The 26,186-nt window shown below is 36.8% G+C and overlaps 1 protein-coding gene across 6 annotated transcripts in view; it reads right to left on the reverse strand.

The window, feature by feature from the left end:
• The window catches only part of FAM13B (family with sequence similarity 13 member B), an 86,670-nt gene that overhangs the window by 49,689 nt on the left and 10,795 nt on the right, over window positions 1-26,186 (reverse strand). For 3 of the 6 annotated variants that reach the window (XM_029216971.1, XM_029216969.1, XM_029216968.1), the window contains exons 2-8: window positions 20,579-20,745; window positions 19,000-19,191; window positions 18,352-18,564; window positions 12,889-13,066; window positions 12,435-12,576; window positions 6,555-6,650; window positions 4,578-4,738 (exon numbers count right to left, since the gene is read on the reverse strand). In XM_029216971.1, the coding sequence (XP_029072804.1) occupies window positions 4,578-4,738; window positions 6,555-6,650; window positions 12,435-12,576; window positions 12,889-13,066; window positions 18,352-18,564; window positions 19,000-19,156 (947 nt within the window). In that variant the 5' untranslated portion in view covers window positions 19,157-19,191; window positions 20,579-20,745. The remainder of the gene's footprint in view (window positions 1-4,577; window positions 4,739-6,554; window positions 6,651-12,434; window positions 12,577-12,888; window positions 13,067-18,351; window positions 18,565-18,999; window positions 19,192-20,578; window positions 20,746-26,186) is intronic. The other 3 variants (XM_029216972.1, XM_029216970.1, XM_029216973.1) reach the window with 2 other exon arrangements.

A 26,186-nucleotide genomic window follows, 5' to 3' on the forward strand; every position in this document is an offset into this window, starting at 1 on the left:
CTTCATCACTACCCAGTTGTGATCTTTTTAAAAAGGGAGTCAGTCCTTGATGAAGAATACATATTATTAATTTTATCTCAGACCTTGAGTACACTTCTTTTTAATATTTGGTGTGACAAATAGGAAGTACACACAAAGCAACTCTGCTGCACAGCTTAGTACAATGCTTGTCTTGTTTGAGTTGAGAAATGAACTTTTACCATGGAATACCCATTTTTACTTGAAAGACTGACTGACAGACTATGGTTATTCCAACTTGAATATCTGGCAGAAATTTTCTCAAAAATGAGCAAGACTAACAGTACTGATAAAATTTGGGTTTTCAAGCAAAAATTAGAATTCTGGAAAACCTGTATCCTCTACCATAAACTCAATAGCATCCCAATACTTAAAGATATTTTGACACAATCAATAATGATATTAAAGAATATACATTTTGATATTATATAACAGAATATATCACTATTTGGAAGCTCTGAATAACTCAGTAAGGCAGTATTTTCCAAATAACCAATATACCATATCACAAAATTAAGCATGGCTAAAAGATTCTCTCAAAGTACAAAACAGACTGATGGATCAGAGTACGAAAAATTCAGATATGCTTTCAGGTTCCACATTACAAATAACCTTTAAGAAACTACCACTTACCAAGTTTTGGTGTATTGTCAAAGAAGAATATCCACAATTATCTAAAAAGGCTATAAAAATTCTCTACCTTTTTCCAACTACATACTTGTGTAATGCTAGACCGTCTTCACATTACTTCAACCAAAATAACATATGGCAACACATTAAATGCAAAAGAAAATGTGAGAATCTAGCTACCATCTTTTAAGCCAGACATTAAAGAGATTTGTACAAATGTAAAACAATGCCATTAAAAAATTTCTCACTAAAAATTTCTGAGAGATTCTGGAAAAGTTACTTTTGATTAAAAAATTTTACATTAACATGTAATGAGTTCATTACTACTTTAAAAAAATTTCTCAGTTTTGGTTCCTAATAGAGTAAACACCAATAGCTATAACCCACAGTAACAAAAGTTCTTTGTAGTCCTCAAATTAAACCAAAAAGTTCGAAAATCGATGAATTAAAACTATAGAGGAGGAGAAATCTACCAACAAAAAAACCTGTTAGATCACAAATAGCTGTATTTCAGCTACAAATACTAAGCGTCTTCCAAAGTACAACTCAACAAAGAACACTCCCAGCAGTTTAAATATGCTGCTTTAATTTATAATGTGGTAAATAACCAGAGGTATAAAATCAACATAACAAAAGTCTTCGGAGTCCTCAATAATTTGTAAGAGTATAACATTTGAGACCAAAATGTTTGAGAACTGCTAAACTGTCACTTAATGTTTATTTCCCTTAGGTTTCTAATATATCTTCCCACAGAAATACAAAGTAGGCTACCTAATAATTCCATAAAATGTTTGCAAACAACCTGAAAGAAAAACTCAGAGACAAAACATTAAGTTAGCAAAAGTTCAATCTCTAGTTTCATGTAATACAGTATCCACTAATTCCCTAAAATGAATTTATTAAGCACTCCCTATTTTCTAGACCCTGTGCATTCTAGGATATTTCTCCCCTACCTTTCTTTCATTAAAGGTGGATATCAAAGAATGTATTTTTTACCTTTATGCAACCAATCGGCCAAAATTAAAATAAAATGTTAATGTATAAATATTAACTGAAATTTACAGATATCAACACTAAATCTAGAAGACCACTGTGACATACACATCTATTTTTGTTGCCTCATATCCCTATCCCTTTCTTTTGGTATTAGCCCCATTTTTCTATGGCAAACTAGCTCCTCCCTCCATCCAATGCTCTTGGTACATGCATAAATTACAATGACCCAGCTCTACCCTGGCCAGGAATGGGCACATGACCCAATTTAGGCCAGACCTTCTCCTCTGCTACCCCACAGGAATCTGGTCTTGAGCAGAATGACAGATGAAAAGAAGTAATTGGAAATCTCACAGCAACAGCCACATGCTGAAGAGATTCTTCCATGACCCTCTGTTACTAAATTCTCCAAAGCTGCCATGTTCTTCTCTCTGCTTTTCCTTTCAACTCTGGGACCTATCCAGCATTCTTCTAATAAATTACCTTTTTTCTTTCCATTAACCAAGATCTGTTTCTACAACTTTCAATTAAGGAATACTGATTACCACCAATCTCTAATGATTCCATCTAAAAATGACTGTGTTTGGGACTCCCCTGGTGGCACAGTGGTTGAGAATCTGCCTGCCAATGCAGGGGACACAGGTTCGAGCTCTGGTCTGGGAAGATCCCACATGCCACGGAGCAACTAAGCCCATGCGCCACAACTCCTGAGCCTGCACTCTAGAGCCTGTGAGCCACAACTACTGAGGCCTGCACGCCTAGAGCCTGAGCTCTGCAACAAGAGAAGCCACCACAACAAAGAGTAGCCCCCACTAGCCCAACTAGAAAAAGCCGTGTGCAGCAATGAAGACCCAAAAACAAAGACCCAATGCAGCCAAAAATAAATTAAAAAATTAAAAAAAAAAAAAATGACTGTGTTGGAGGGAAGGAGGATCCTCTACAAAGCTAGACAGATGATCAAAAAGAAGAAACTATTGGAATCATGCATTTGAAACAATATTTAACCTTGCTGGTAATTAAATATATAAAAATAGTTAATGAATTTGCTCTCTAAACCAGCATTATCCAAAAGAAATTTTTACAATGATAGAATTGCTCTATATCTGCATTGTCCAATATGGTAACCACAAATCATATATGGCTATACTGAGCACTTGAAATGTGGCTAGTACAACTGTGGAAGTAATTTTTTTTTTTAATAAATTTATTTATTTATTTTGGGCTGCATTGGGTCTTTGTTGCTGCATGGGCTTTCTCTAGCTGCAGTGAGCGGGGGCTCGTTGTGGTGCACAGGCTTCTCATTGTGGTTGCTTCTCTTGTTGCGGAGCATGGGCTCTAGGTGCACAGGCTTTAGTAGTTGTGGCTCGCGGGCTCTAGAGCGTAGGCTCAGTAGTTGTCGCGCACGGGCTTAGTTGCTCCGTGGCATGTGGGATCTTCCTTGACCAGGGATCGAACCAGTGTCCCCTGCACTGGCAGGCGGATTCTTAACCACTGCGCCACCAGTGAAGTCCCTGGAAGTGATTTTTAAATTTTATTTAATTTTAATTGTTTTAAGTTTAAATTTAAATAGCCACATGTAGCTAGCTAATGGTTACCTTATTGGAGGGCATAACTCTATAAATTAACAAAATAAAGAACACCAATTTAAATCTATTGTTTTCAGGTGCTCAAGAAAATATTGCTAATGGTAATGCAAAATGGGCCAAGTCTTTTAAGTAGTCTGGAAATACTTATCAAAAGCCATAGAAAAATTTACTCTTTGAGCCTAATAAATTTATATAAGTCAAAAGAAGGAAAAAAGGACCCAAGAACAAAGGTTGTATAGTAGTATAGCAATGACAAGGTAGCTGGAATAACTCAAAGTTCAGAAAAAAGAATGACAGTAAATATATAATTAAGATACAGTTAAATAATTTAACATATAGCTTATAAATATTGTAATATATAACTAAAATATAGTAAAGAATGTCATGTAAACATAGAAAAGCACAAACAAAAAGCTAAATCGGGGCAAAAGAGTGAATAAACTTGTTAATATACCATAACTATAATCACGTCTGAAGAAACTATACATAATATAAAAATCCAGAGGGCCACAGAGAAATGTAATAGTTGTATTTAGAAGTATACATTTTAAACTACTTTATAATTTTTCTAAATGACCCTGAATAGTTCTTCCCTTAAATTACTACTTATTTTAAAATGACATTTTGCTGTCTGACTCTTAAATTATTTCCTCTGCTTTTTTAACCACCGTTCTGCTAAACACAAATTTAATGAAAAATATCTAGTGGCCTAAACAAATAACTGTCCCCCTAGTTAGAAAACCATGGAGCTTTACAGAAAAGTAAGGACAGAATTCAGCAAACCTAGAGCTACCTACGGGGAGTTCTTAAATTCTCTAATGCTTCCTAAACAGTGTGTCCAATAGTCCCAGCTATGTGCTAGGATAGTGCCTCCAGCTTACCACATTTACCAAGTTTACCCAGTATGCCCTATAAATATCACTTTATACATGGAAAGGATTGGAAAGCACTATCTTAAAGGATCACAGAGTCCTCTCTTTACAGCCTAGTTCAATCTAGTTCTAGACTAGGACCTGGAAATATAGTCAACTCAACCACTGTATCTTTCTCTAGCAATTCTACTTCCAAAGGTTCTGAAATTTTACCCAACCCAACTAATACACTAATAATACAAAAACAAATAAACTTTAAGAGGAAATATACATAAGAGGTTATATTTTTAAAGAAAGGTATAAATGCTAATAACTGAAAACTCCTTAACACGTTTGCTTCTTTAAAATTTTCTTATTGCTCTTTTTCATACAAACTAATCTTTCATATACCATTACAATCTGTGTGATTTAGTGCTTGAGTGAACTTACATCTAGAATGAAATGCTCAAAACTAAAGTCCTTTCAACTGAAATACTACCTTGTTGATGCTGTAACACTATTTGGTTCCAGGATGTTTTCAGTCATCCTTAACTGTACCACCTCTGGCATGTCATCTGATTTTTCTGCACCCTCTTCTGGAAGTTCTTCTGTATGTTCCAGCTTTTCATCTTCCTCTTCTTCCTCAGAAAGTTCATTAACCTATATAGATAGAATTAAATGAGAATTAAAATTTAATGAAACTGTTAACTGACATACTATTCTAAGAAAGACATAACTATTCTAAGAAAAACTTAAATACAACTCATTTTTCACTTCATTTCCTAGGACCAATTTCTCCTACAAAGTAAACAGCTGCCAACTTCTCCATATTAGAGTAAAATATCAAACCAAACATAACATTTTAAAGCAGGAAGTAACGATTACATTACTATATCACTAGGAATATGAATAAGACTGCAAACTATGAAAAAGTCTGCACGCTGTAGTTAATTAACATTAAGAAAGCTTCATTTTCTAACCAATCAGATTTGTAAACCTATCAGCTACAACAAAGACTTCAACTGATCTCTCCAATTTCCAAGTGCACTGAACAAGTGATTTTAATATAGAATAAGTGTGAAAAAAGAAGGGCACAGAAATTTTGCCTTACGGTCTTAACTATGCATTAGAAAATGACAGCTAACTTCTAAATGATTCAGACTGAATTCTTCATGAAGAGACTGGACCTTACAACAAGAAAGAACTCACTGTTTTGACCATTAAGCACAACTCAAGGTTATAATTCTCTTTCTGGCAGGGGCTATAAAACATTTTCTATTATCAAATTGGCTACATAAGTAAACAATCACTCTAATAAAAAGACACAAATATCTGAGAACGAAAACCAATAAAATATTTTCAAATGAGAAACATTTGTTAAGCTATACCATAGAAGAAACTAGCTATAAATGGTCTTAACGTTTTTTATAAATTAACACTAGTCATTAAAAACATTAAGCAGTAAATATGTACTTTTGTCCATCCTAGCCAAATGTGCTGGCAATACCTAGAATAAATTTACTGCTACATGTAACAGTGGTGTTTTTCCTACACACAGGCAAATACAGTTGCTAGAGGAATGAAAACTTCAACCAGAAATGAAAACTTCAACCAGAAGAAAGGTAATTACACTGTGATACTCTACCAATTCCTAATCAACGAGTACTGAAAATCATTAGCCTAAGTGGTTATTTACTGAGAGGTAAGATTTATACACAAAGGTGAAAATTTCAAATGATAGGTCAGTTTTTAAACGGGATCAAATGGAAAATTACTCTTTATCTATGTATTTAATAAATTAGTGAAAATCAAGAATGTATTTAATCAATAGCTACCTGGTAATCGAAGCCAAAAAAAAAACTGGCAAGAAAATATCATTTTCAGGTTTGGGCGCAAGAGTAGAATATTAAAAAAAAAAAATTAAGACGGCTATTTAAACTGAGAATAGATGAATATTCAGTACACAAATATTTCGTAAAGAAGTACTGCAATTTTAACATGTTACATTACACATTTTAAAATCAGTTTATGCCTACAGTCAATAGCTCTTAGTAACTACAAAAGCTTTATACTCAATTATACTGAACATATTATATTCGATTCAATAAGCTTTATGTAAATTAATTGACATTCCCTAGTATTTTCACCAGAAACCATCAACTAAGATACGACATGAACAAAGTCTATGGCCTATGGATTCTTCTTCCCACCCCCACCTCCCATCCCCCCAGGCCTTCCAGCTTAACTTCCTGAAGTAAGAATTGACTAAATTGGTTTGGATAAGAGTAAAAATTATAAACTTATATAAAAATGCTCTCCCTCTCACCCCACACTTATCTTCAAAAATTCTTCTTGATCTTTTTCTTGTCAACTTGACCTTTTGCTTATCAACACTCTATTCTGTTCATAAATTATTCTGAACCTGCCCTATATATGCAGCTGCCTCAACTTACGGAAAACCCTCAGCCATACTTACATCTCTTCTTTCTTTGACTGCTGTAATTCCCTTCTCTAGGGCCTCGTGAAATGCCTGCTCTCCAGACTCCAGCTTGTGGAGAACGCTGCTACCTGCCTTCTCAAACGTATAAAGAAACATAATTATCACCTACATCTTCAAACCACTCTACTGGATTTGCAATCATTCAAGAATGCCATACAAAGAACCTATTCTCTAACTCTGGGTCATTTCTCAAACACTCCCTATTCAACATCTCCAGTCATCTCTCAAACTATTAAAAAAAAAAAATCTACTACCTTGAAAATGATCTAACAACCAAATACTTGCATTAATGGGATGAAACTCTAAAAGTAGAGAGTGCTAAATAAACTTTGCTTCCTTCAAGTATCAAAATCAGGGGAAAAATCAAAGCACTGCCATGATAGACCAGGTCTGCCTACCTTTTTAAATACGTGGATAACAAATTAGCAGCATTTAAGTTATGTCAACTTTAAAATACAACAAAATTGTGCTGAGTTTGAGATTTTACTTTCACTCAATATCTTATCAATTCAGTTTCACAAGTCAAATTTTGACTTGTGAAGTTATGAAATGTTTTAACTTGTGAAGTTATGAAGTTACGAAATCTGCTTTTAAAAATAATACTTTCAGAAATCTGTTCTTCTATTACTTGCAAGCCAGTTATAATTCAAAAAAGTAATAAAATAGATAAGAAAACAGTTACTGGCAATTAGCAACATGAGCCAAGGTAATTAATATACATCACTGTCTCTCAGGACTCACTGCACTACCATGTTTATTGAGAATATTCTGTTCAATATGCTAACATCCTCTTTTCTATTCACAGGCAAATCTGCAGAATTCAACATTATTTCCTGGTGTTAATTAACCACCATTCTATTTAATGTAAAGCACAATATATTTTAAGTCAGTTTTTGTAGTGCTTAAAAAATACAGAAATATAAATGCAATATATGTGAGATATGAATATATTTCAGTTTACATAAGGAAGCTGCAGGATAATACAAATATCAGAGAATTACACCACAATGTAAAACATAATCAAGATATACCCTACAGACTAGAGGAGTCAAGATATAAACATTAGATCAAACTGGCATCATCAGTTTCTTACAAGTCAAATCATCTTGGAAAAGTAGAAAATGAATAACACAAACGTATGTGTATTATTTCACTTTCAGCAGCCATTAATTTTATTAAAAAAATAAACTGCTGAACTAAAATATAAAGGAAAGAAAGATGGCACACAGAATTCCCCAAAGATGGGATTTCTTATGGGTATCAAAAAGCATTAAAGGTTTAAGGCATATATATCTACTTGTCCTCTTCTTGTCATTTTCTTTTAAGCAAAAATACTTTTGAACAGCTATGTCAGTTCTTTATTTTAACCAAGTTTTTTAAGTCAGGTACTGTATATGATAGTTGGAAACCTTCAAAAAATATGCCAGAAGTTTCATGGATCACTGATTCAGGTTACAAATTCTACTCACTTGATTTACCTCACACACACACACACACACACACACACACACACATTTGATTTCATCTTCATTTCATAAACTGTAAGTTACAATTTGGCATCTTTTACTGTTTTATTAAAAGTTTCTGATACTTGAGAGAGAGGAGAAGAAGGAAGGTAAGGAGGGAAGAAGAAAAAGAGGGAAGGAAAGTCAGACAAAGATAAAAATGCTTACATGAAGAAAATATAAAAAACTTAAGGAACTGACCAATAGTCAATTAATCTATGACAGGGACTTCCCTGGTAGTCCAGGGGTAAAGAATTCACCTTCCATTGCAGGGGACACAGGTTCGATCCCTGGTCAGGGAACTAAGATCCCACATGCCACATGTGAACTAAGCCCGCACACCACAACTACTGAGCTCACATGCCTCAGCTAGAGAGCCTGAGCATGCAAACTACAGAGCCCACATGCCCTGGAGCCTATGCACCACAACTACAGAGCCCACATGCCCTGGAACCCGTGTGCCACAACTAGAGAGAGAAAACCCACACACCACAACTAGAGAGAAGCCCGCACGCCATAACGAAAGATCCCACGTGCCACAACGAAGATCCCCGGTGCCGCAACCAAGGCCCGACACAGCCAAAAGAAACAAAAAAAAAATCTATGACAAAGGAGGCAAGGCTATACAATGGAGAAAAGACAGTCTCTTCAATAAGTCGTGCTGAAAAAACTGGACAGCTACATGTAAAAGAATGAAATTAGAACATTCTCTAACACCACACACAAAAATAAACTCAAAATGCATTAAAGACCTAAATGTTAAGACCGGTACTATAAAACTCTTAGAGGAAAACATAGGCAGAACACTCTCTGACACAAATCGCAGCAGTTATCTTTTTGGCTTCATCTCCTACAATAATGGAAATAAAACAAAAATAAATAAATGGGACCTAATTAAACTTAAACTTACCATAAACAAAACAAAAAAGACAACCTTCAGAATTGGAGAAAATATTTACAACCAATGCAACCGACAAGGGATTAATTTCCAAACTATACAAACAGCTCATACAGTGCAATATCAAAAAAAAAAAAAAAAAACCAACGGGCAGAAGATCTAAATAGGCATTTCTCCAAAGAATACATACAGATGGCCAACAGGCACATGAAAAAATGCTCAACATCGCTAATTATTAGAGAAATGCAAATCAAAACCACAGTGAGGTATTACTTCACTGCAGTCAGAATGGCCATCATCAAAAAGTCTACAAGAAATAAATGCTGGAGAGGGTGTGGAGAAAAAGGAACCCTTCTACAATGTTGGTGGGAATGTAAATTGGTACAGTCACTATGGAGAACAGTATGGAGGTTCCTTAAAAACTAAAAATAGTTACCATATGATCCAGCAGCCCCACTCTTGGGCATGTATCTGGAAAAGATGAAAACTCTAATTCGAAAAGATACATGCACCCTAATGTTCATAGCAGCACTATCTATAATAGCCAAAACATGGAAGCAATCTAAATGTCCATTGACAGATGAATGGATAAAGATGTGATAAACACACACACACACACACACACACACACACACACACACACACAGAGGAATATTACTCAGCCATAAAAAAGAATGAAATAATGCCATTTGCAGCAACATGGATGGACTTGGAGATTATCATAAGTGAAGTAAGCCAGAGAAAAACAAGTATCATGTGATATCGTTTCTATGTAGAATCTTGAAAAAAAAAAAGATACAAATGAATGTATTTACAAAACAGATATAGACGCACAGACATAGAAAACAAACTTATGGTTACCAATTGGGGGGGATGCACAATAAATTAGGAGTTTGGGATTAACATGTACACACTACTATACATAAAATAGATAACCAACAAGGACCTACTGTATAGCACAGGGAACTATACTCAATATTTTGTAATGACCTATAAGGGAAAAGAATCTGAAAAAGAATAGCTACATAAATATATGTATAACTGAATCACTATGCTGTACATCTGAAACTAACACAATATTGTAAATCAACTATACTTCAATAAAAAACAAAACCAACCAACCAACCTAAGGAAGGTATAATCCCCAAATATTAAAAACACTTATCTATAAAAGTTCACAATAGTATAGAAACCCTTGTAAATAAAAGCTGGGCTACCCAGGAAATAAAACTCCTAATTCACATAATCTGAGCCAACACCTATGAGAATTAATGAAAATCTGTATGATAAACTTTCAAGAGATGCTACTTTATAGTTTAAGAACAAATGAAGGGATGTAATCCACTGTCCATCAATAAATAGCATAACCATATAATTAATCATCTAAACCTGGATACATTTGAGTGAAAAGAGGAGCAACTAATAATTACATTAGAAAGCAAATATAAACTAGGATGGGCTTCCCTGGTGGCGCAGTGGTTGAGAGTCCACCTGCCGATGCAGGGGACACGGGTTCGGGCCCCGGTCTGGGAAGATCCCACATGCCGCGGAGCGGCTGGGCCCGTGAGCCATGGCCGCTGAGCCTGCGCGTCCGGAGCCTATGCTCCGCAACAGGAGAGGCCACACAGTGAGAGGCCTGCGTACCGCTAAGAAAAAACTAGGACTACTCTGAGAAAACCGGGATATACTATCACCTTTTCAAGTGGATACAGGTACTATGAATCAAATAAATTATATGTTACATCCATACAATAGGGAACTACACAGATGTTTAAAAAAACTAATATGTTCTCTACATTCCAATAAAACATCACCATGGGGCTTCCCTGGTGGCGCAGTGGTTGAGAGTCCGCCTGCCGATGCGAGGGACGCGGGTTCGTGCCCCGGTCCGGGAAAATCCCACATGCCGCGGAGTGGCTGGGCCCGTGAGCCATGGCCGCTGAGCCTGCGCGTCCGGAGCCTGTGCTCCGCAACGGGAGAGGCCGCAACAGTGAGAGGCCCGCATACCACAAAAAAAAAAAAAAAAAAAATCACCATGATACACTGTTAACTGATTTTAAAAAATAAGGTGCAGAATAGTGTGTATGGTATGCTACTTTCCTGTTATAAAATACTTAGAGGAAATATTTACTTATATTTGCATAAATAAATTCTGGAAAAACACATAAAAAAACAATGAGAGGAAGAGGGTGGGCATGGGTAAGAATAGGACATTTTACTGTGTATTTTACCTTGTTTATTTTTAACCAGGTGAATTATTAGTCATTAAAAAGAGGTAGCAGCCCCACTCCACACTCAAAATATAACATCAAAGGTTTTAATATAAAAGTTTGCTTGACAAATCATTTCACGTAAGCACAAAAGAAAAACCTCCAGATAGATCTATATCACGAATTCTAAACCTGAGAAGTCTGAATTAATGTGGCTTTACAGTCACTTACAATTAGTCAGAATCAATATTATCACTTCTTATAAAGAAGAAATTAGGGGCTTCCCTGGTGGAGCAGTGGTTAAGAATCCGCCTGCCGATGCAGGGGACACAGGTTCGAGCCCTGGTCCGGGAAGATCCCACATGCTGCAGAGCAACTAAGCCCGTGCGCCACAACTACTAAGCCTGCACTCTAGAGCCCGTGTGCCACAACTACCGAAGCCCGCATGCCTAGAGCCCATGCTCTTCAACAAGAGAAGCCACCACAGTGAGAAGCCCACGCACGGCAAAGAAGAGTAGCCCCCGCTCGCCACAACTAGAGAAAGCCCGCGCGCAGCAACGAAGTCCCAACGCAGCCAAAAATTAATTAATTAATTAATTTTAAAAAAGAAGAAACTAACTAGGATCCTTCTGCAGTCTCAACCGTCAAGGCATAGCAGTAACAACAAAATATAATGTTGTTTGAGAAATGGGTTTTAAATTCGAGGGTCACAAGATTTAAAACATGATCTGTAACCTAAACTATTACTCTTTTGATGCTTCCCATTAAGGACAATGTTTGCACTGCTATACTGACTTGGTACTTCAATCAAGAAAAACATTTTTAAGTTTCTGTCAACTTTGTATTCAACCTTTCTCTCTACCTTCTAATTCTCAACCTTTGCCTGCATTCCTCTATGCAAGCAGTTTCTTTGCAAAAACAAAAGCACACTATTCTAACAAAATAAACAATGCTTAATTTAACAGAAGAAAAACACAAAAACGTCCACAAAAGCTCTACCATACACTCTGGTTTCAATTACTTTTCCATATCCAAATTGACGACAAGAAGTTGTTCAGAAAAAAGATCACACTCATATACTACATGGATATATCACCTATGATTACATATAATAATCAAGAAAATTACTTCCAATTTAGTACTTAAAAATTCCACCTAAGTTTGGGCCAAGCCCTTAAGAGCAAATTCTTTATAAAGCAAAAACAACAAAAACTCCCTCCAAGTATATTTTAAATATTCTCACCTGTTCAGTAATTGAACTCAAATCATTAGATGAAAAATCTTCCTCTTCATTCTCAAAAAACTCATAGTAATTTTCCAGAAGTCCAGCCATTATCCTGCTCACTATTTCTTGTTCTTTCAGATCTTCCACATCTGTGTAAATACTAAGAATAAAAGTCCAAACTGAATTTAGAGTTCTTAAATCAATCACAGGTAAAGTTTGAAGACAACCAATGAGTCACTTTATAGACCTGAGCGATTTATGCCATCATTCTGTGCCTCAGTTTTCCCATCTGTAAAGCCTACCTAACTTGTACCCTGTTCACAGAAATGCTGGAAGGATTAATCAGATCTACTATAAAAAATAATGGTTCATCAAGCAACCTATGACCCTTGGGAGACAGTACAATGATTCTATTTCACAAATATATATATATATATTTTTTAATCAAACAAAAATTTGTGAAAAAACTTACTGGAAGACATCTGGACCAAAGACAGCAGCCAAAGAGTTTGCAGACCAAATTTCTTCATGATGTGATGCTACATTGGCTAAAAATCTACACAGAAACTTTAACAAACTGTAATTAACAGGTGGAAGCTGTTGCAAGAGGAACCTCAACTTTCTTCCAAATTCATCTTCGTTATTATAATCTACAAAACATAATGACGGGTTTCTTTAATGAAGTAAAAGCAAAGCTCAGATATTTTGCCAGGTTCACATTGTTACACCCATATAACCATTTTACTATAACAATTACAAAACCTCTTCACTTTCTCTACTAGAGGCCAAATGCCTTAGGGCTTTGCATTTCACTTATTAAGTGGAAGAATTTGAGAAGGTACACAACCCCTCAACTGTTGAAGGATGTTTTCCTCATCTATTACTCACTGGCCCCAATACTGTATTTTTTTAAATTCTCATCATACTGTCTCTTGCATGACTGTACCTGTGTTTCCAAATTAGTTTCAACTCTAAGAAGTCAAAATGCACTGGCCAATATCAGTCAACACCAACCACTAATAAGCAAAGATGAGAAGCAATTTAAACAGCTAATACTATTAGAATGGAAGAAAAAACAAGGAAGGAACAGAATAAGAGACACTTTCTTCTTTTAACATTCTGAAAAGAACAACTAATTTCAGCAATATCAACACAACTAAATAAGAACGAATTCCACTTCTAAGTTGTTTTTCTCCTCTAAGTTGACATTGTTTTCTGTTTACCAAGTGAATTTTCAACTACCAGAAGCTAGGCCCTGTGTTTAGGTCAGTGAGTTTTCATTAACAGAAATTAGGCCTGTATCAACTCCCTGACTGGTGAGGGCCCCACTTAGGAGAAGTAATTTCTCAGAGTTACCCTCAAAATAAAGTAATTTATTGCTCCAATAGAGAAAGTTAACCCAATTATATTTCATTCTTTATTTTTCTCAAGGTTCTTAAAATTAATTTAAAAATTAATTCTTGGGGGAAAAAATTCTTGATAAAAGGTTATGATAATATTGGCCATCTCTGCAAAATAACACAACTCTAGGATGTTTACAGGAAAGGCTATAGTCACATGAGTTTTACTTAAAATTTAAAATGCAACCAATAAGAACTCTTCGATATTTCATAATATTACCAACTGCCCAGGTACTTTGACTTTATAATTGGTTGCAACAGTCCTTGAATTAATGTTTTTTAGATTACTGTGACTACAATTGGTGGAAATTTTTAACAACCTAAATTTAGCAGAAAGGGATTATTTAAGAAAAATCACGTATATCAACTCAAAAAATATAGGCAAGCAATTATCAAAATGATCACTACATCAACACTGACAAATTCTACATAACATCTTCTCTAGCTACATAGCACTTATCATCTAACATACCCTTGTATTTATTTTGCTTATCATCTATTTTTCATCTAACTCTCCTTACGCCCTTTTAGAATTTTTAGCTCTATGATGGCAGAGATTTTTAGCCGGTTTTGTTCACTTCTGCATTCCCATAATTTAGAACAGTGCCTGGCGCACAGCGGGAGTTCTATAAAAGTTAGCTGAAGAAGCTGAATAAATACACAATAACTGAAAAAAGATGCTGCCTTGATGAGGTGGTAAGATCGTGGGCTATACTGGTTTTACTTGAAATACTGTTCATGCTGCTTTACTTTTGTTAGTGAACATTTCTAGTATTCAAAAATATTTATACCTACCAGCCTCCTTCTAAAATATTTATATCTACCAGTCTTCAAATAAGGCAGAGGAGCATTTCCATGTGTGTGTTTGTATTAAAAACACACCTGCTTAAATTTTTTTTTCCTTTTGAGCCTACTTCCTAGGTAGATCATAACCAGGAAAAATATATGTAGGTATCAAAGAAGATTCCCCTAAGAATTCTTTCAAGCATTTTAACAGTTTTTGTAAATATTACAACAAATTCACAGAACTGTGAACTGTGTTTTCTACCAAAACATAATGTATAAGTAATTGGTGGACACACTATCATGGGCTAAACCAATGGTTGGTAACATCTGACAATGAATGGAATGGCTGTCATAGCTTGCGGGAAAGGGGTACTAGTGCTATCTAGTGGACAGAGGCCAGGGATTCTACTAAATATCTTAAAATTCAAGGATAGCCCCTATACGAAAGAATTATCCAGCCCCAAATATCAGGAGTGCCAACGTTGTGAAATCCTGGTCTAAATAAAGGATCAAACCACACCAGAAATGCCACTTTGCAATGTCCGGCTACCACAGAAAATGAAAACCACTTTTTAAAGAACTCTAACTCGGGGACTTCCCTGGTGGTCCAGTGGTTGGGAATCCGCCTTCCAATGCAGGGGACGTGGGTTCGAGCCCTGGTCAGGGAACTTAGGATCCCACATGCCGAAGAGCAACTAAGCCTGCACGACGCAACTGAGACCTGACGCAGCCAAATAAACAAATAAATTTTTAAAAAATAATTAAAAAGGGGCTTCCCTGGTGGCGCAGTGGTTGAGAGTCCGCCTGCCAATGCCGGGGACACGGGTTCATGCCCCGGTCCGGGAAGATCCCACATGCCGCGGAGCGGCTAGGCCCAGGAGCCATGGCCGCTGAGCCTGCGCGTCCGGAGCCTGTGCTCCGCAACGGGAGAGGCCACAACAGTGAGAGGCATGCGTACCGCAAAATAAATAAATAAATAAATATATATATATAAAAATAAAGAACACTAACTCAAATGCAACTACATGCTGCCTCCATGATCTTAAAAGCATTAATCTCATATATTTGTGAACGTCAATTAAAATATTAACATAATAGTTGCCTACAATAAATGGAGAGAGGAACTTTTCCAGAGACCTAGACACCTTCCCAAAAGAATTACTGAAGGATGAGGAAATAGATTTTATCACAACAGGAATGCAAATATCACCTCAAGTACCGCCACACCTATCTGCATAGCTATTAAAGAAACAGGTGTATATATGGGTGTGTGTGCATGCATACATACCCATGCTAATGTTATATAAGTGGGGAATGGAGGAGAATGGTGGATTTCTAATAACAAACGGGCCACAAGCATTGTGCTTGCCTAAGTTCCTTCACAGGTGAATGCTGACATAAGAATAATTAATTAGTAAGATATATATTGCAATTCCATAAATAACACAGTGCATGATGCTGTCATACTTTTAAATGAATACCAATCAAAATGACAATCCTACTGACAAAACAGCTTCTGATTGGTAGCATCAGTGAGAGGCAGTAAATTTATCATCATTAAATCTTATCCCACTTATTCATTTATAAATTTTCAATCAAAACTGAAAGATTATCTGATTCTTGGAGCTTTAAAAGACTTGTCTACAATTCGCTAACACAGGGAAAATGGAACCCTAACACTATAAAAACAAAACGAATGTCTCTAGAGACACAAAAAGGGCTCAAAAAACTCTAACACATCAGTTTCATTATATATTTAAAGAATGCAAAGTGCTTTATTAGGTGACTAAATATAAACATTTGAAAAAATTCCTACTCCTAAGAAAAGAAATTTGAAATGGATTCAGAAATTCAGAACAAAAAAATATAGTATTTGTTGAGAGAAAAAAAGAGAAAAAGGTGACATTATTGGTGACACTTCATTTTGAAACCTGTTCTTTGATCCAGGTGGCACGATAAAAAAACAAAACTGGGCTTCCCTGGTGGCGCAGTGGTTAAGAGTCCGCCTGCCAATGCAGGGGACACGGGTTTGTGCCCCAGTTCAGGAAGATCCCACATGCCGCGGAGCGGCTGGGCCCGTGAGCCATGGCCGCTGAGCCTGCGCGTCCAGAGCCTGTGCTCCGCAACAGGAGAGGCCACAACAGTGAGAGGCCCGTGTACCGCAAAAAAAAAAAAAAAAAAAAAACTGAATCAGGCTAACCATTCCTGAATAGAGCAAGTACAAAGTGAGCCCTATCATCTAGCTGTACAGAGGAAAACATACATAAGAGGATCATAAAATATCTTTGTATTGACCTTTACACACAAATAAGAGGCATCCACTAATTCAGGCTCGTGTTTAAATTTAAGAAAAAGATGGATAAATACTCTCAAAAGGAAATCCCCCTTCTCTGCCCATACACTGCTTAAGGATACACACAAACATACAAAAAGTCCAGCTCTGACAGCGATAGGGATTAAGGAAGTAGTTATAATTTTTTTAACATCACTGAATTTCTGTAGAAGCCCCAATTCAAAAAATTAAAGAGATTCCATAACACAAACAAAAGCCAGAAAAAATAATTTAAAAATCCAAGAAATGTATTATACAGCTGACCCTTGAACACAGGGGTTCGGCATGCCGACCTTCCACACCACTGAAAATCTGTGTATAACATTACAGCAGGCCCTCCATATCCACAGTTCTGCATGTGTGGATTCAACCAATTGCAGATCATGTAGTACAAATTTATTGAAAAAATATGTATGTAAGTTCAAACCCATGTTTTTCAAAAGCCAACTGTATTATATGCCAACTTCATAAATTCTCCTATATAACGAAGCATGTCACTCCATTATGTACACATGAATACCAATGAATACCATCTGGCTCAAGGAAAAGAAGCATCTCCTCACTTCTTGGTTCTTTTACCTTTCTGCATACCTCTACCTTTATTTTTCTTGTCCATCCCAGCTAAGTCCTATTTTTAGTCACCACCAAAAAACTAACCCAATAGAAACAAACCAATTTTTTTCTTTATTTGGCTTGTAGTCTGATGTCCAATTTGATATTTTATTTCCTTCAGGCAGGTGTCCAAGAACAAGCTTTAGGTATATTCCAAACTTAGAATCAAAGCTGTCTTCCGGTTTTTGCTAGGATGTTCTATCAAACCAAGGATAAACATAGTAACATCACCACTAACCAACAACACTGACTATTATGGGTCATTCTGCCACACATATATTTTTTCTTCTTCCTTTTCCCTCCTACTCTTTTTTTTTTTTGCGGTACGCGGGCCTCTCACTGTTGTGGCATCTCCCGTTGCGGAGCACAGGCTCCAGACACTCAGGCTCAGTGGCCATGGCTCACGGGCCCAGCCGCTCCGCGGCATGTGGGGTCTTCCCGGACCGGGGCACGAACCCGCGTCCCCTGCATCGGCAGGCGGGCTCTCAAACCACTGCGCCACCAGGGAAGCCCTCTCTCCTACTCTTTGTTCTTGTCTCCTGCCTTTCCTCCTTCTCCTTATCACTATGTATCTTAGGCTTACTAAGACCAATCATAAAAAGTAAATAGCACTACAGGAATCTAAGAGGTTGCAATTCCCTTAACTAGATAATACAGCCCCAAAGAGCATATGTCCCCAAATGGGAACTTAAGAAATTAATCTCAGAATTACTATAATTACTGCTTACATGTCAAGATTTCTAAAAGGTAAAGACTTTGAAATTAAATGTTAAGCGACTGACTGATAAGATTCAAATTATGTTACCTTGAGAAAGCTGCATCAAGTGAATATGCAAACTGCCAGGGATAACAGGTTCAGGAAGTTCTTGAAGGAAAAACCTAAGAAGACTAATAGCCGAGGGAACATCTGCTTCCTTAACCAAATCCACCTCTTCTCCGCTGTCGTATCTCTGCCGAAGCCACTCCACTGTCTCAGCATTTCCATTGACTTGAAAAAGTCCTTGTTGCTCCAGACCTCCTACATTAGTTCAAGGCAAAAATTAAATTAGCTTCAACTTCAACTACCACATATATTCATTCTCCAATCAACTTAAAATATTCATACTTTGGGAAAGCCGTTCTTGGCTCCCCTGATTGTGCTAACCACCTTCAAACTACACATCTAGAAACGCATACTATCTCTGTCCTGAGGGATATTCTATTTTATCCCACCCCCTTATATCCATTAAAAATATCACTATCACCCCTCCCACTAAGATATGCTCTAAACTGGGCATTTCTGAGTATATGACTTTTAAGTAATAAAGACACACTAAAATGTTAAAAAGAATTTCCATTGTTTTTCCTCACTATATTTTGGACATTGAATACCGAAAAAAAAATCCAAGGTCAAAAATGGATAAGTTGTGTTTATTAAAACAAAGGCTAGCCCTCAAAGTAAGGAAATGTATACCATGTTCCTCAATATAGTCCACTACGTGGCGGACTATGAACGGAACCTCATTGTCTGGATGTCCTCCCTGCTGCAGCTCATCAAGTGGAATTCCAAATATTTTGTTAGCAAGAACGGAGTTGCAGTTATTCAAGGAAGGGGAGGAGCTCTTCCTCATATCTTTTTTGCAGCCAGAAATCAAAGCTGTCTTTTCTGCCAAATAAAAGAAAAAAAAAAAAGACTATAATGATTAACAGGTGGCAATATGACTAAATACATTAAAGAAAAAGGCTTTACACCTGAATGTGTTATCTATTAAATATGTTCCAGTTACCAGGCCCATAGTGTGCTCTACAAATGAAGCTCAATACAATCATCTAAGCATTTTCTCTACCATGTGAAGTTAGTTCTGAGTGTTCCCTTTAGCGTTTGTATATTTACCAAACAATGGCAAAACTGATCATTAAACTTCGCAGAGGACGTTAATATCTCAAAGACAAAGAAAGGGGCAAATTTTGCTCCAACAGGACCTTACTGACCAAGCTTATTAACAACATGAGTAAAAAGCCAAACCTAATCATTTCTGGACTCTGCTCTATGAAGGTCATCTAACCACTCAATTCATAAGCACCCAAAGAGGAGAGAATCATTTTTTAAAAAATGATGGGCTAATAAGGACAAGATTAACCAGTTCTTATTTCTACATGACAGAGCAGCCATAATATGTTTTTATAAACAAAGGAAATTTTTCAGTTCTAGGCATCAACCTTCAATGAAAATGTTCTTTTATCAATCCTGCTGTTTCATAATTATTCAAAAGAAAAACTTCCATAGCCTGGCTAGTTCAGAAGAAATAAATAATTTGTCTTTGCAGGAATTGTGATCAATAAAGAAGCAGTGGGAGAAAACAATGTTTCCAATTTATGAAGCATCAAAGAACAAGTACAGTAATCTCAAAAAAAAATGCATTTTCTAAAATAATCATTTATGGGAATTCCCTGGAGATTCAGTGGTTAGGACTCCATGCTTCCACTACAGGGGGCACAGGTTCGATCCTTGGTCAGGGAACTAAGATCCCACAAGCTGTGCGGCATGGCCAAAAAAAAATTTTTAATAAATAAATAAAAATAAAATAATCATTTATTATTTTATGTGGGGGAAGGAGTATTTTTAAAGGAAAGGAAAACTTTTTTCAAAGTTGATAATGAACAAAATGGGCTTTTTTCATCACCTCAGAGAAACAATTCCTTTCATACTACAAGAGAAAGGTAACAGAGCAGAAAAAAAAAAAAGCTCAATATTCTAAAGTTTATACAAATAAGGTCCATATGTATAACAGGTGTACCTACTGGATCAAGAGACATCGTGACTGGAAAACAAATCCATCTAACTTATAGAAACAGTAGAAATTAACTTAGGGGCAGCAAAATGCCATAAATTTAAATAGTTTTAGACAAGCAAAATCCATTCTTTAACACATCTGATGCCAGCTAATAACTATAAAACCTTAAGTTAATAATCCAATAGCAGCAATAGTAGATAAACTCCAAAATCTCTGTGGATATATAAGTATGGGATAGTTACCATTGTGGAAACTTACCTTTGAGTACTTAAACACCTAAGTTTAAAAAATGGTTTCTGCACCAGCTACCCTCACTGAGCAAGCATTCTTTTGTCATTTATGGCTGTTTGAGATTATGGCAGAAGATCAGCCTGTAGTTCCTCATTGAAGAAACACAGAACTCGATCAGTACTTCAGCAGTTAATCTAGAAAAAAAAAACAGTTCTTTTAATTTCCCACAACATCTTTAACTGTGAGAAGAGACTAGAATAAGCAGTGAAGTCCATTTAGGAAGGTCCCTATAATGAAAAGCATTCTTCTGCCTAAAAGATCTGTCTGTGACCTAGTTAGAGGCAAAACCTTGCACAAGATTTCAAATTATGATGGCTAACCTGGGTATGAATCTTTCTGCTAAAGATAAACAAATAAAGGAACTGCATCTTCAGGGACTACACCATTCTAATAATCCATTTTTCCTCAATGGACCCTTCATTTGTACACACACACTCATCCCATCCAGTTCTATTCCATCCTCATATACTCAGAACTAAACATGGAAGCATTTTTAGGTCAAAGAGTGGAAGACATGAGTTTAAGCTTGGAACTACACTTATATACTTTACTCTTTTCTCTGTATACAACAAATATTTTGTTAACAAGAACACAGTTGTCTGAGCTTTCTAATTTGGAGAGGCAATAATAGCACATGATGGAAAAGAACTAGAAAGGCACATATTCAAGTATCACCTCCATCATTCTGTAGATGTGATCCTGAACAGCTTCCATGTCTCTAAGCCTAGGTTTCCTTATATAAAATAACACCTAAACACATGTTACATTTCACTGAGAAAATACATGCATGCATTAGAAAGAGAATCAGTTTCCTTCTCTTATTTACATAATGTTAAAAGACCAGCAAAACAGGCCGGGAAGAGACAGGAGAGAGGCGAAAACCTGTTCGGCAGTATGTTTAATATTTGGTCTCATCTTCTGTAAGTTCTAATAGTCTATTTAAAATCTAACAAGCTCAGTAAACTGCAAGATTCTGCTCAAGAGGCTTCAGGTAAGCAGAAGAGTATTATCATTCAGTGTGGTTTTCAAAAATGTCTTAATAGTTACATACACCTCTAGGAGGAACATTAAAAACCAAGGGGAAGGAAAACCACATTCCCACAACAAATCTTTAGTAGATGATTACTTCCAAAACATCCTGAAATGCCTGCTAAAACATGTAGTCTATTCATGTGAAAAACAACTTCAAAGTTTATATAAGATCCTTTAGGGAGGTTAACTTCAGGGATAAGACGTTTAATGAACTTACATTAAAAGTCAGGTTGATTACCTCATGACATAAAGGAAAAGGGATCTTCTTGATGTACAATAAATGAAGACTCATTAGAAGACTTTGTCAAAGGCAAGTTCTAGGGACTTCCCTAGTGGCCCAGTAGCTAAGACTCCGCGCTCTCAATGCAGGGGGCCTGGGTTCGATCCTTGGTCAGGGAACTAGATCCCACATGCCGCAACTAAAGATCCCGCATGCCTTCAATGACGATCCCATGTGCTGCAACTAAGACCCCACGCAGCCAAATAAATATATTTTTTTAAATGGCAAGTTCTATATCACAAAAATGGCTACTCAGGTTTAGTGTACTTGTTAGTGAAACCAGAACCAGTTATCTCATCCTGTGTTTTCTACTACTCCCAACCTCTAAGCAAACAATCTGAAAAGCACATCTTTCCTAAGGCAATGCTGGGTAGGAATCCATGAGTTCATCAGTACAAATTCATCCTTACTACTAGAAAAACAAAGGACATCATCATGATGATGAAAACAGCAGCAGCGAACATTAAATGAGCAATTACTGATACTATGTGCCAGGCATTTCTATGCACTTTACATGTATTGATACGGTATTATGACTTATTTTAATGAGACACTGCATAGAGGCTCAACAATTTAACCACAGTTCACCCAGCTAATAAGGGTCAGAGGCAGAATCTGAATCCAGGGAGTGTAACTCCTAAAGTCCTTGCTCTTTATTACTATACTATACTATCACTCCGTGTAAATTCTGACGATTTAAAGTACCACAGACTCTCACATTTTATCACTCAAACTGACCACAGAGTCTTATATATATTTTAGGAGGCCATTCATTCATAGCTTGCTAAAAGGTACTTTTGTTTTGTTTTGTTTTGTTTGTTTTGTTGTTGTTGTTTTGCTAAAAAGCACTTTTAAAGCATGCCTATGGTCCAAGCCCTTGCAGCCAACGACTATTCACTTCAGACCTCTATCCAGAGAACACTGCTGAAGGCATTCAGACTACAGTGGCCCAAAATAACATTCCTGCAAAATGCAAAGTTGTTTCTGACATGATTTAGTACTGCTTCCTGTCCCTTTTCAGAGCTTAAATCATGTAAATATTTCCTTTATATGTGTACTATGTTGAATGAAGTGTCTCCCCAAAACTCATGTCCACCTGTAACATCAAAATGTGACCTTATTTGAAAATAGGATCTTTGCAAATGTAATTAGTTAAGGATATCAAGATGAAATCACCTTGATTTAGGGGAGTCCTTAATCCAATCACTAGTGTGCTTATAAGAAGGAGACAGGACACGCAGAGGGGAAGAAGGCCATGTGAAGACAAAGGCAGAAATTGAGTTATGCTGTCAAAAGACAAGAAATGCCAGGAGCCACCAAAAGATGGAAGAGTCAAGGAAGAATTCTCCCTTCAGAAGGAGCATGACCCTGCCCACACCTTGATTTTAGACTTCTGGCCCCCTGATCTGTGTGAGAAATTTTTCTACTATTCTAGAGTCACCCCATTTTTAGTAATTTATCATGGAAGCCCTAGAAAACTAATGCAACATCTAAACTACAATATCCCATTTTTGAAGAAAAGAAAAATGGAAAAGAAAATAGCAGCAGGTCAGGTACCACAGAAAAATATGCCAAAGAGATCTGATGAAATGTCTGAACAGATACAGTCAATAATATGCAAACAAAGCAGTTAATTAAAGGCTTGACACAAGAGAATACAATGTGCAGACTTTCAAAATAACCAAGGATTTCTGAAAGCATAATTTTATTATAAATCAAAACAGCAAAATCATTTTAAATACAAGTGACGGTTGCCTAGCATGGTGGTACTGACAACAAATAAGAAACCATTTTGAATTTTATATCACATACTTTACCATGAGACAAGAGTGATAAAAAATAATGCAATTAAATACCAATTATCAATAAGCTGACTAATGGGAACATTCAGGAAAGTGTACCTTCGTATACTAGCTATCAACCTGAGTTCTGCGAAGGCTCAAAATACTTCTACACTCCATTCATATACATATGGTTACATGTACATATATATCAGGGGTCCCCAACCCTGGTTAGGAACCAGGCCACACAGCAGGAGGTGAGTGGCAGCCGAGCGAGCGAAGCTTCATTTGCCGCTTGCCACTGCTCCCCATTGCTCACATTACCTCCTGAACTATACCCTCATCGCTCACATTACCGCCTGAACCATACCCACCCCCGCACCATGGAAAAATTGTCTTCCACGAAACCGGTCCCTGGTGCCAAAAAGGTTGGGGACCGCTGATATACATGACAGCAACAAACACACCTTTCTTAACAGCAAAGAATCTTTAAGTCTTAAGTATCAGGACTTCCTGGTGGTGCAGTGGTTAAGAATCTGCCTGCCAATGCAGGGGACACGGGTTCGAGCCCTAATTCCAGAAGATCCAATGTGCCGCGGAGCAACAAAGCCCGTGCACCACAACTACTGAGCCTGCACTCTAGAGCCTGTGAGCCACAACTACTGAGCCCAGGCACCACAACTACTGAAGCCCTTGAACTCTAGGGCCCGTGCTCCGCAACAAGAGAAGCCACAGCAATGAGAAGCCCGCACACCGCAACGAAGAGTAGCCCCCACTCACTGCAACTAGAGAAAGCCCACATGCAGCAACGAAGACCCAACACAGCCAAAAACAAATAAATAAAATAAATTTTAAAATGTGTTTAAAAAGAAAAGTCTTAAGTATCTAATAAAATTAGTAGTGACAGTTTTTTTTAAAGGATATAACACCAACATCAAAACCACGGATAACAGTAGATAGCATTAACTGAGCTATTACTGAGCCAGGAACTACCTTAAGGGCTTTAAATATATTAATTCATTTAATCCTTACAACAATCCTATGGAAGTACATACTTTCATTATATTCATTTCACTGATGAGAAAATTTAAAAGCACTGAGAACTTTTGGGGGTGATGGAAATGTTCTATGTCATGATTGTGGTAGTGGTGGTTACATGCTTAATACACTTGTCAAAACTTATTAAACTAAACATTTTAAATTGGTGAATGTGATTGTATATAAATTACACTTCAATAAAGCAGAAAAAATTAAAAAGAGAAAACTCACATGAATAAAGGCATAGCATCATTTTAATAGATTAACTATTGAATATTAAACTATTTTTATTATAAAATATATTTTAAAATATGCTTTTCCATCCACAAAAGGAAAATAAAATATTTCTTTTTTTTTAAATGTATTTGTTGTGGTTTTTTTAACTATTTATTTATTTATTTATAGTTGCAGTACGCGGGATTTGTTTGCTGCACACGGGATCCTTTAGTTGCAGCACGCAGGATCGTTAGTTGCGGCACATGAGATCTAGTTTCCTGATCCGGGATCAAACCCGGGCCCCCTGCATTGGGAGGCGGAGTCTTAGCCACTGGACCACCAGGGAAGTCCCCAAAAATATAATATTTTTTTAACCACATTTCAAGAACCAATCCTGTTTGGCCCTTCTATGCTATCTAGCACATCCAGAAATTACTACAATTTCTATACAGCATAACTAAAAAAAAAAAAAAAAGAATAAAACGCTGAAGACTTTATAAATTTTAACACTAGCTGAAAGTCTTCTCAGAGCAAATAATTTTACAAAACAGTATAATGGTAATAAGAGTAGATCTGGGTCTTCCCTGGTGGCGCAATGGTTGAGAGTCCGCCTGCCGATGCAGGAGACACAGGTTCGTGCCCCGGTCCGGGAGGATCCCACATGCCGCGGAGCGGCTGGTCCCGTGAGCCATGGCCGCTGGGCCTGTGCGTCCGGAGCCTGTGCTCCGCAATGAGAGAGGCCACAACAGTGAGAGGCCCACGTAAAGCAAAAAAAAAAAAAAAAAAAGAGTAGATCTGCACTATACTAGTAAACTTTGATCATTTTACAAATAAAACAACCTGTGGTAAGAGGGGTACCTGCAAAACTAAATTATCACTTTCATGTAAAATTGTTCTACCTTCAAACTGAATAGAAAGGAAAAAGAAAAGTCACTTTTGCCCAAAATGCTTTTGACAAAATAGGGATACAATTCACACAGAAAAGTTTAAAAGAGCTACCTCAATCATCAATGATCGCTAAAACAGGACTTCCCTAGTAGTCCAGTGGCTAAGACTCCACACTCCCAATGCTGGGGGCCTGGGTTTGATCCCCGGTCAGAGAACTAGATCCCACATGCTGCAACTAATGGAGTTCATATGCCAAGACTAAGAGTTCGCATGCCGCAACTAAGACCCAGCGCAGCCAAATAAATAAATACTTTTTTAAAAATTGCTAAAACAAAACAAA

This window comes from Monodon monoceros, unplaced genomic scaffold (assembly GCF_005190385.1).
Source record: "Monodon monoceros isolate NGI ecotype Baffin Bay Population unplaced genomic scaffold, NGI_Narwhal_1 Super_Scaffold_12, whole genome shotgun sequence".
NCBI classification, from domain to species: domain Eukaryota; kingdom Metazoa; phylum Chordata; class Mammalia; order Artiodactyla; family Monodontidae; genus Monodon; species Monodon monoceros.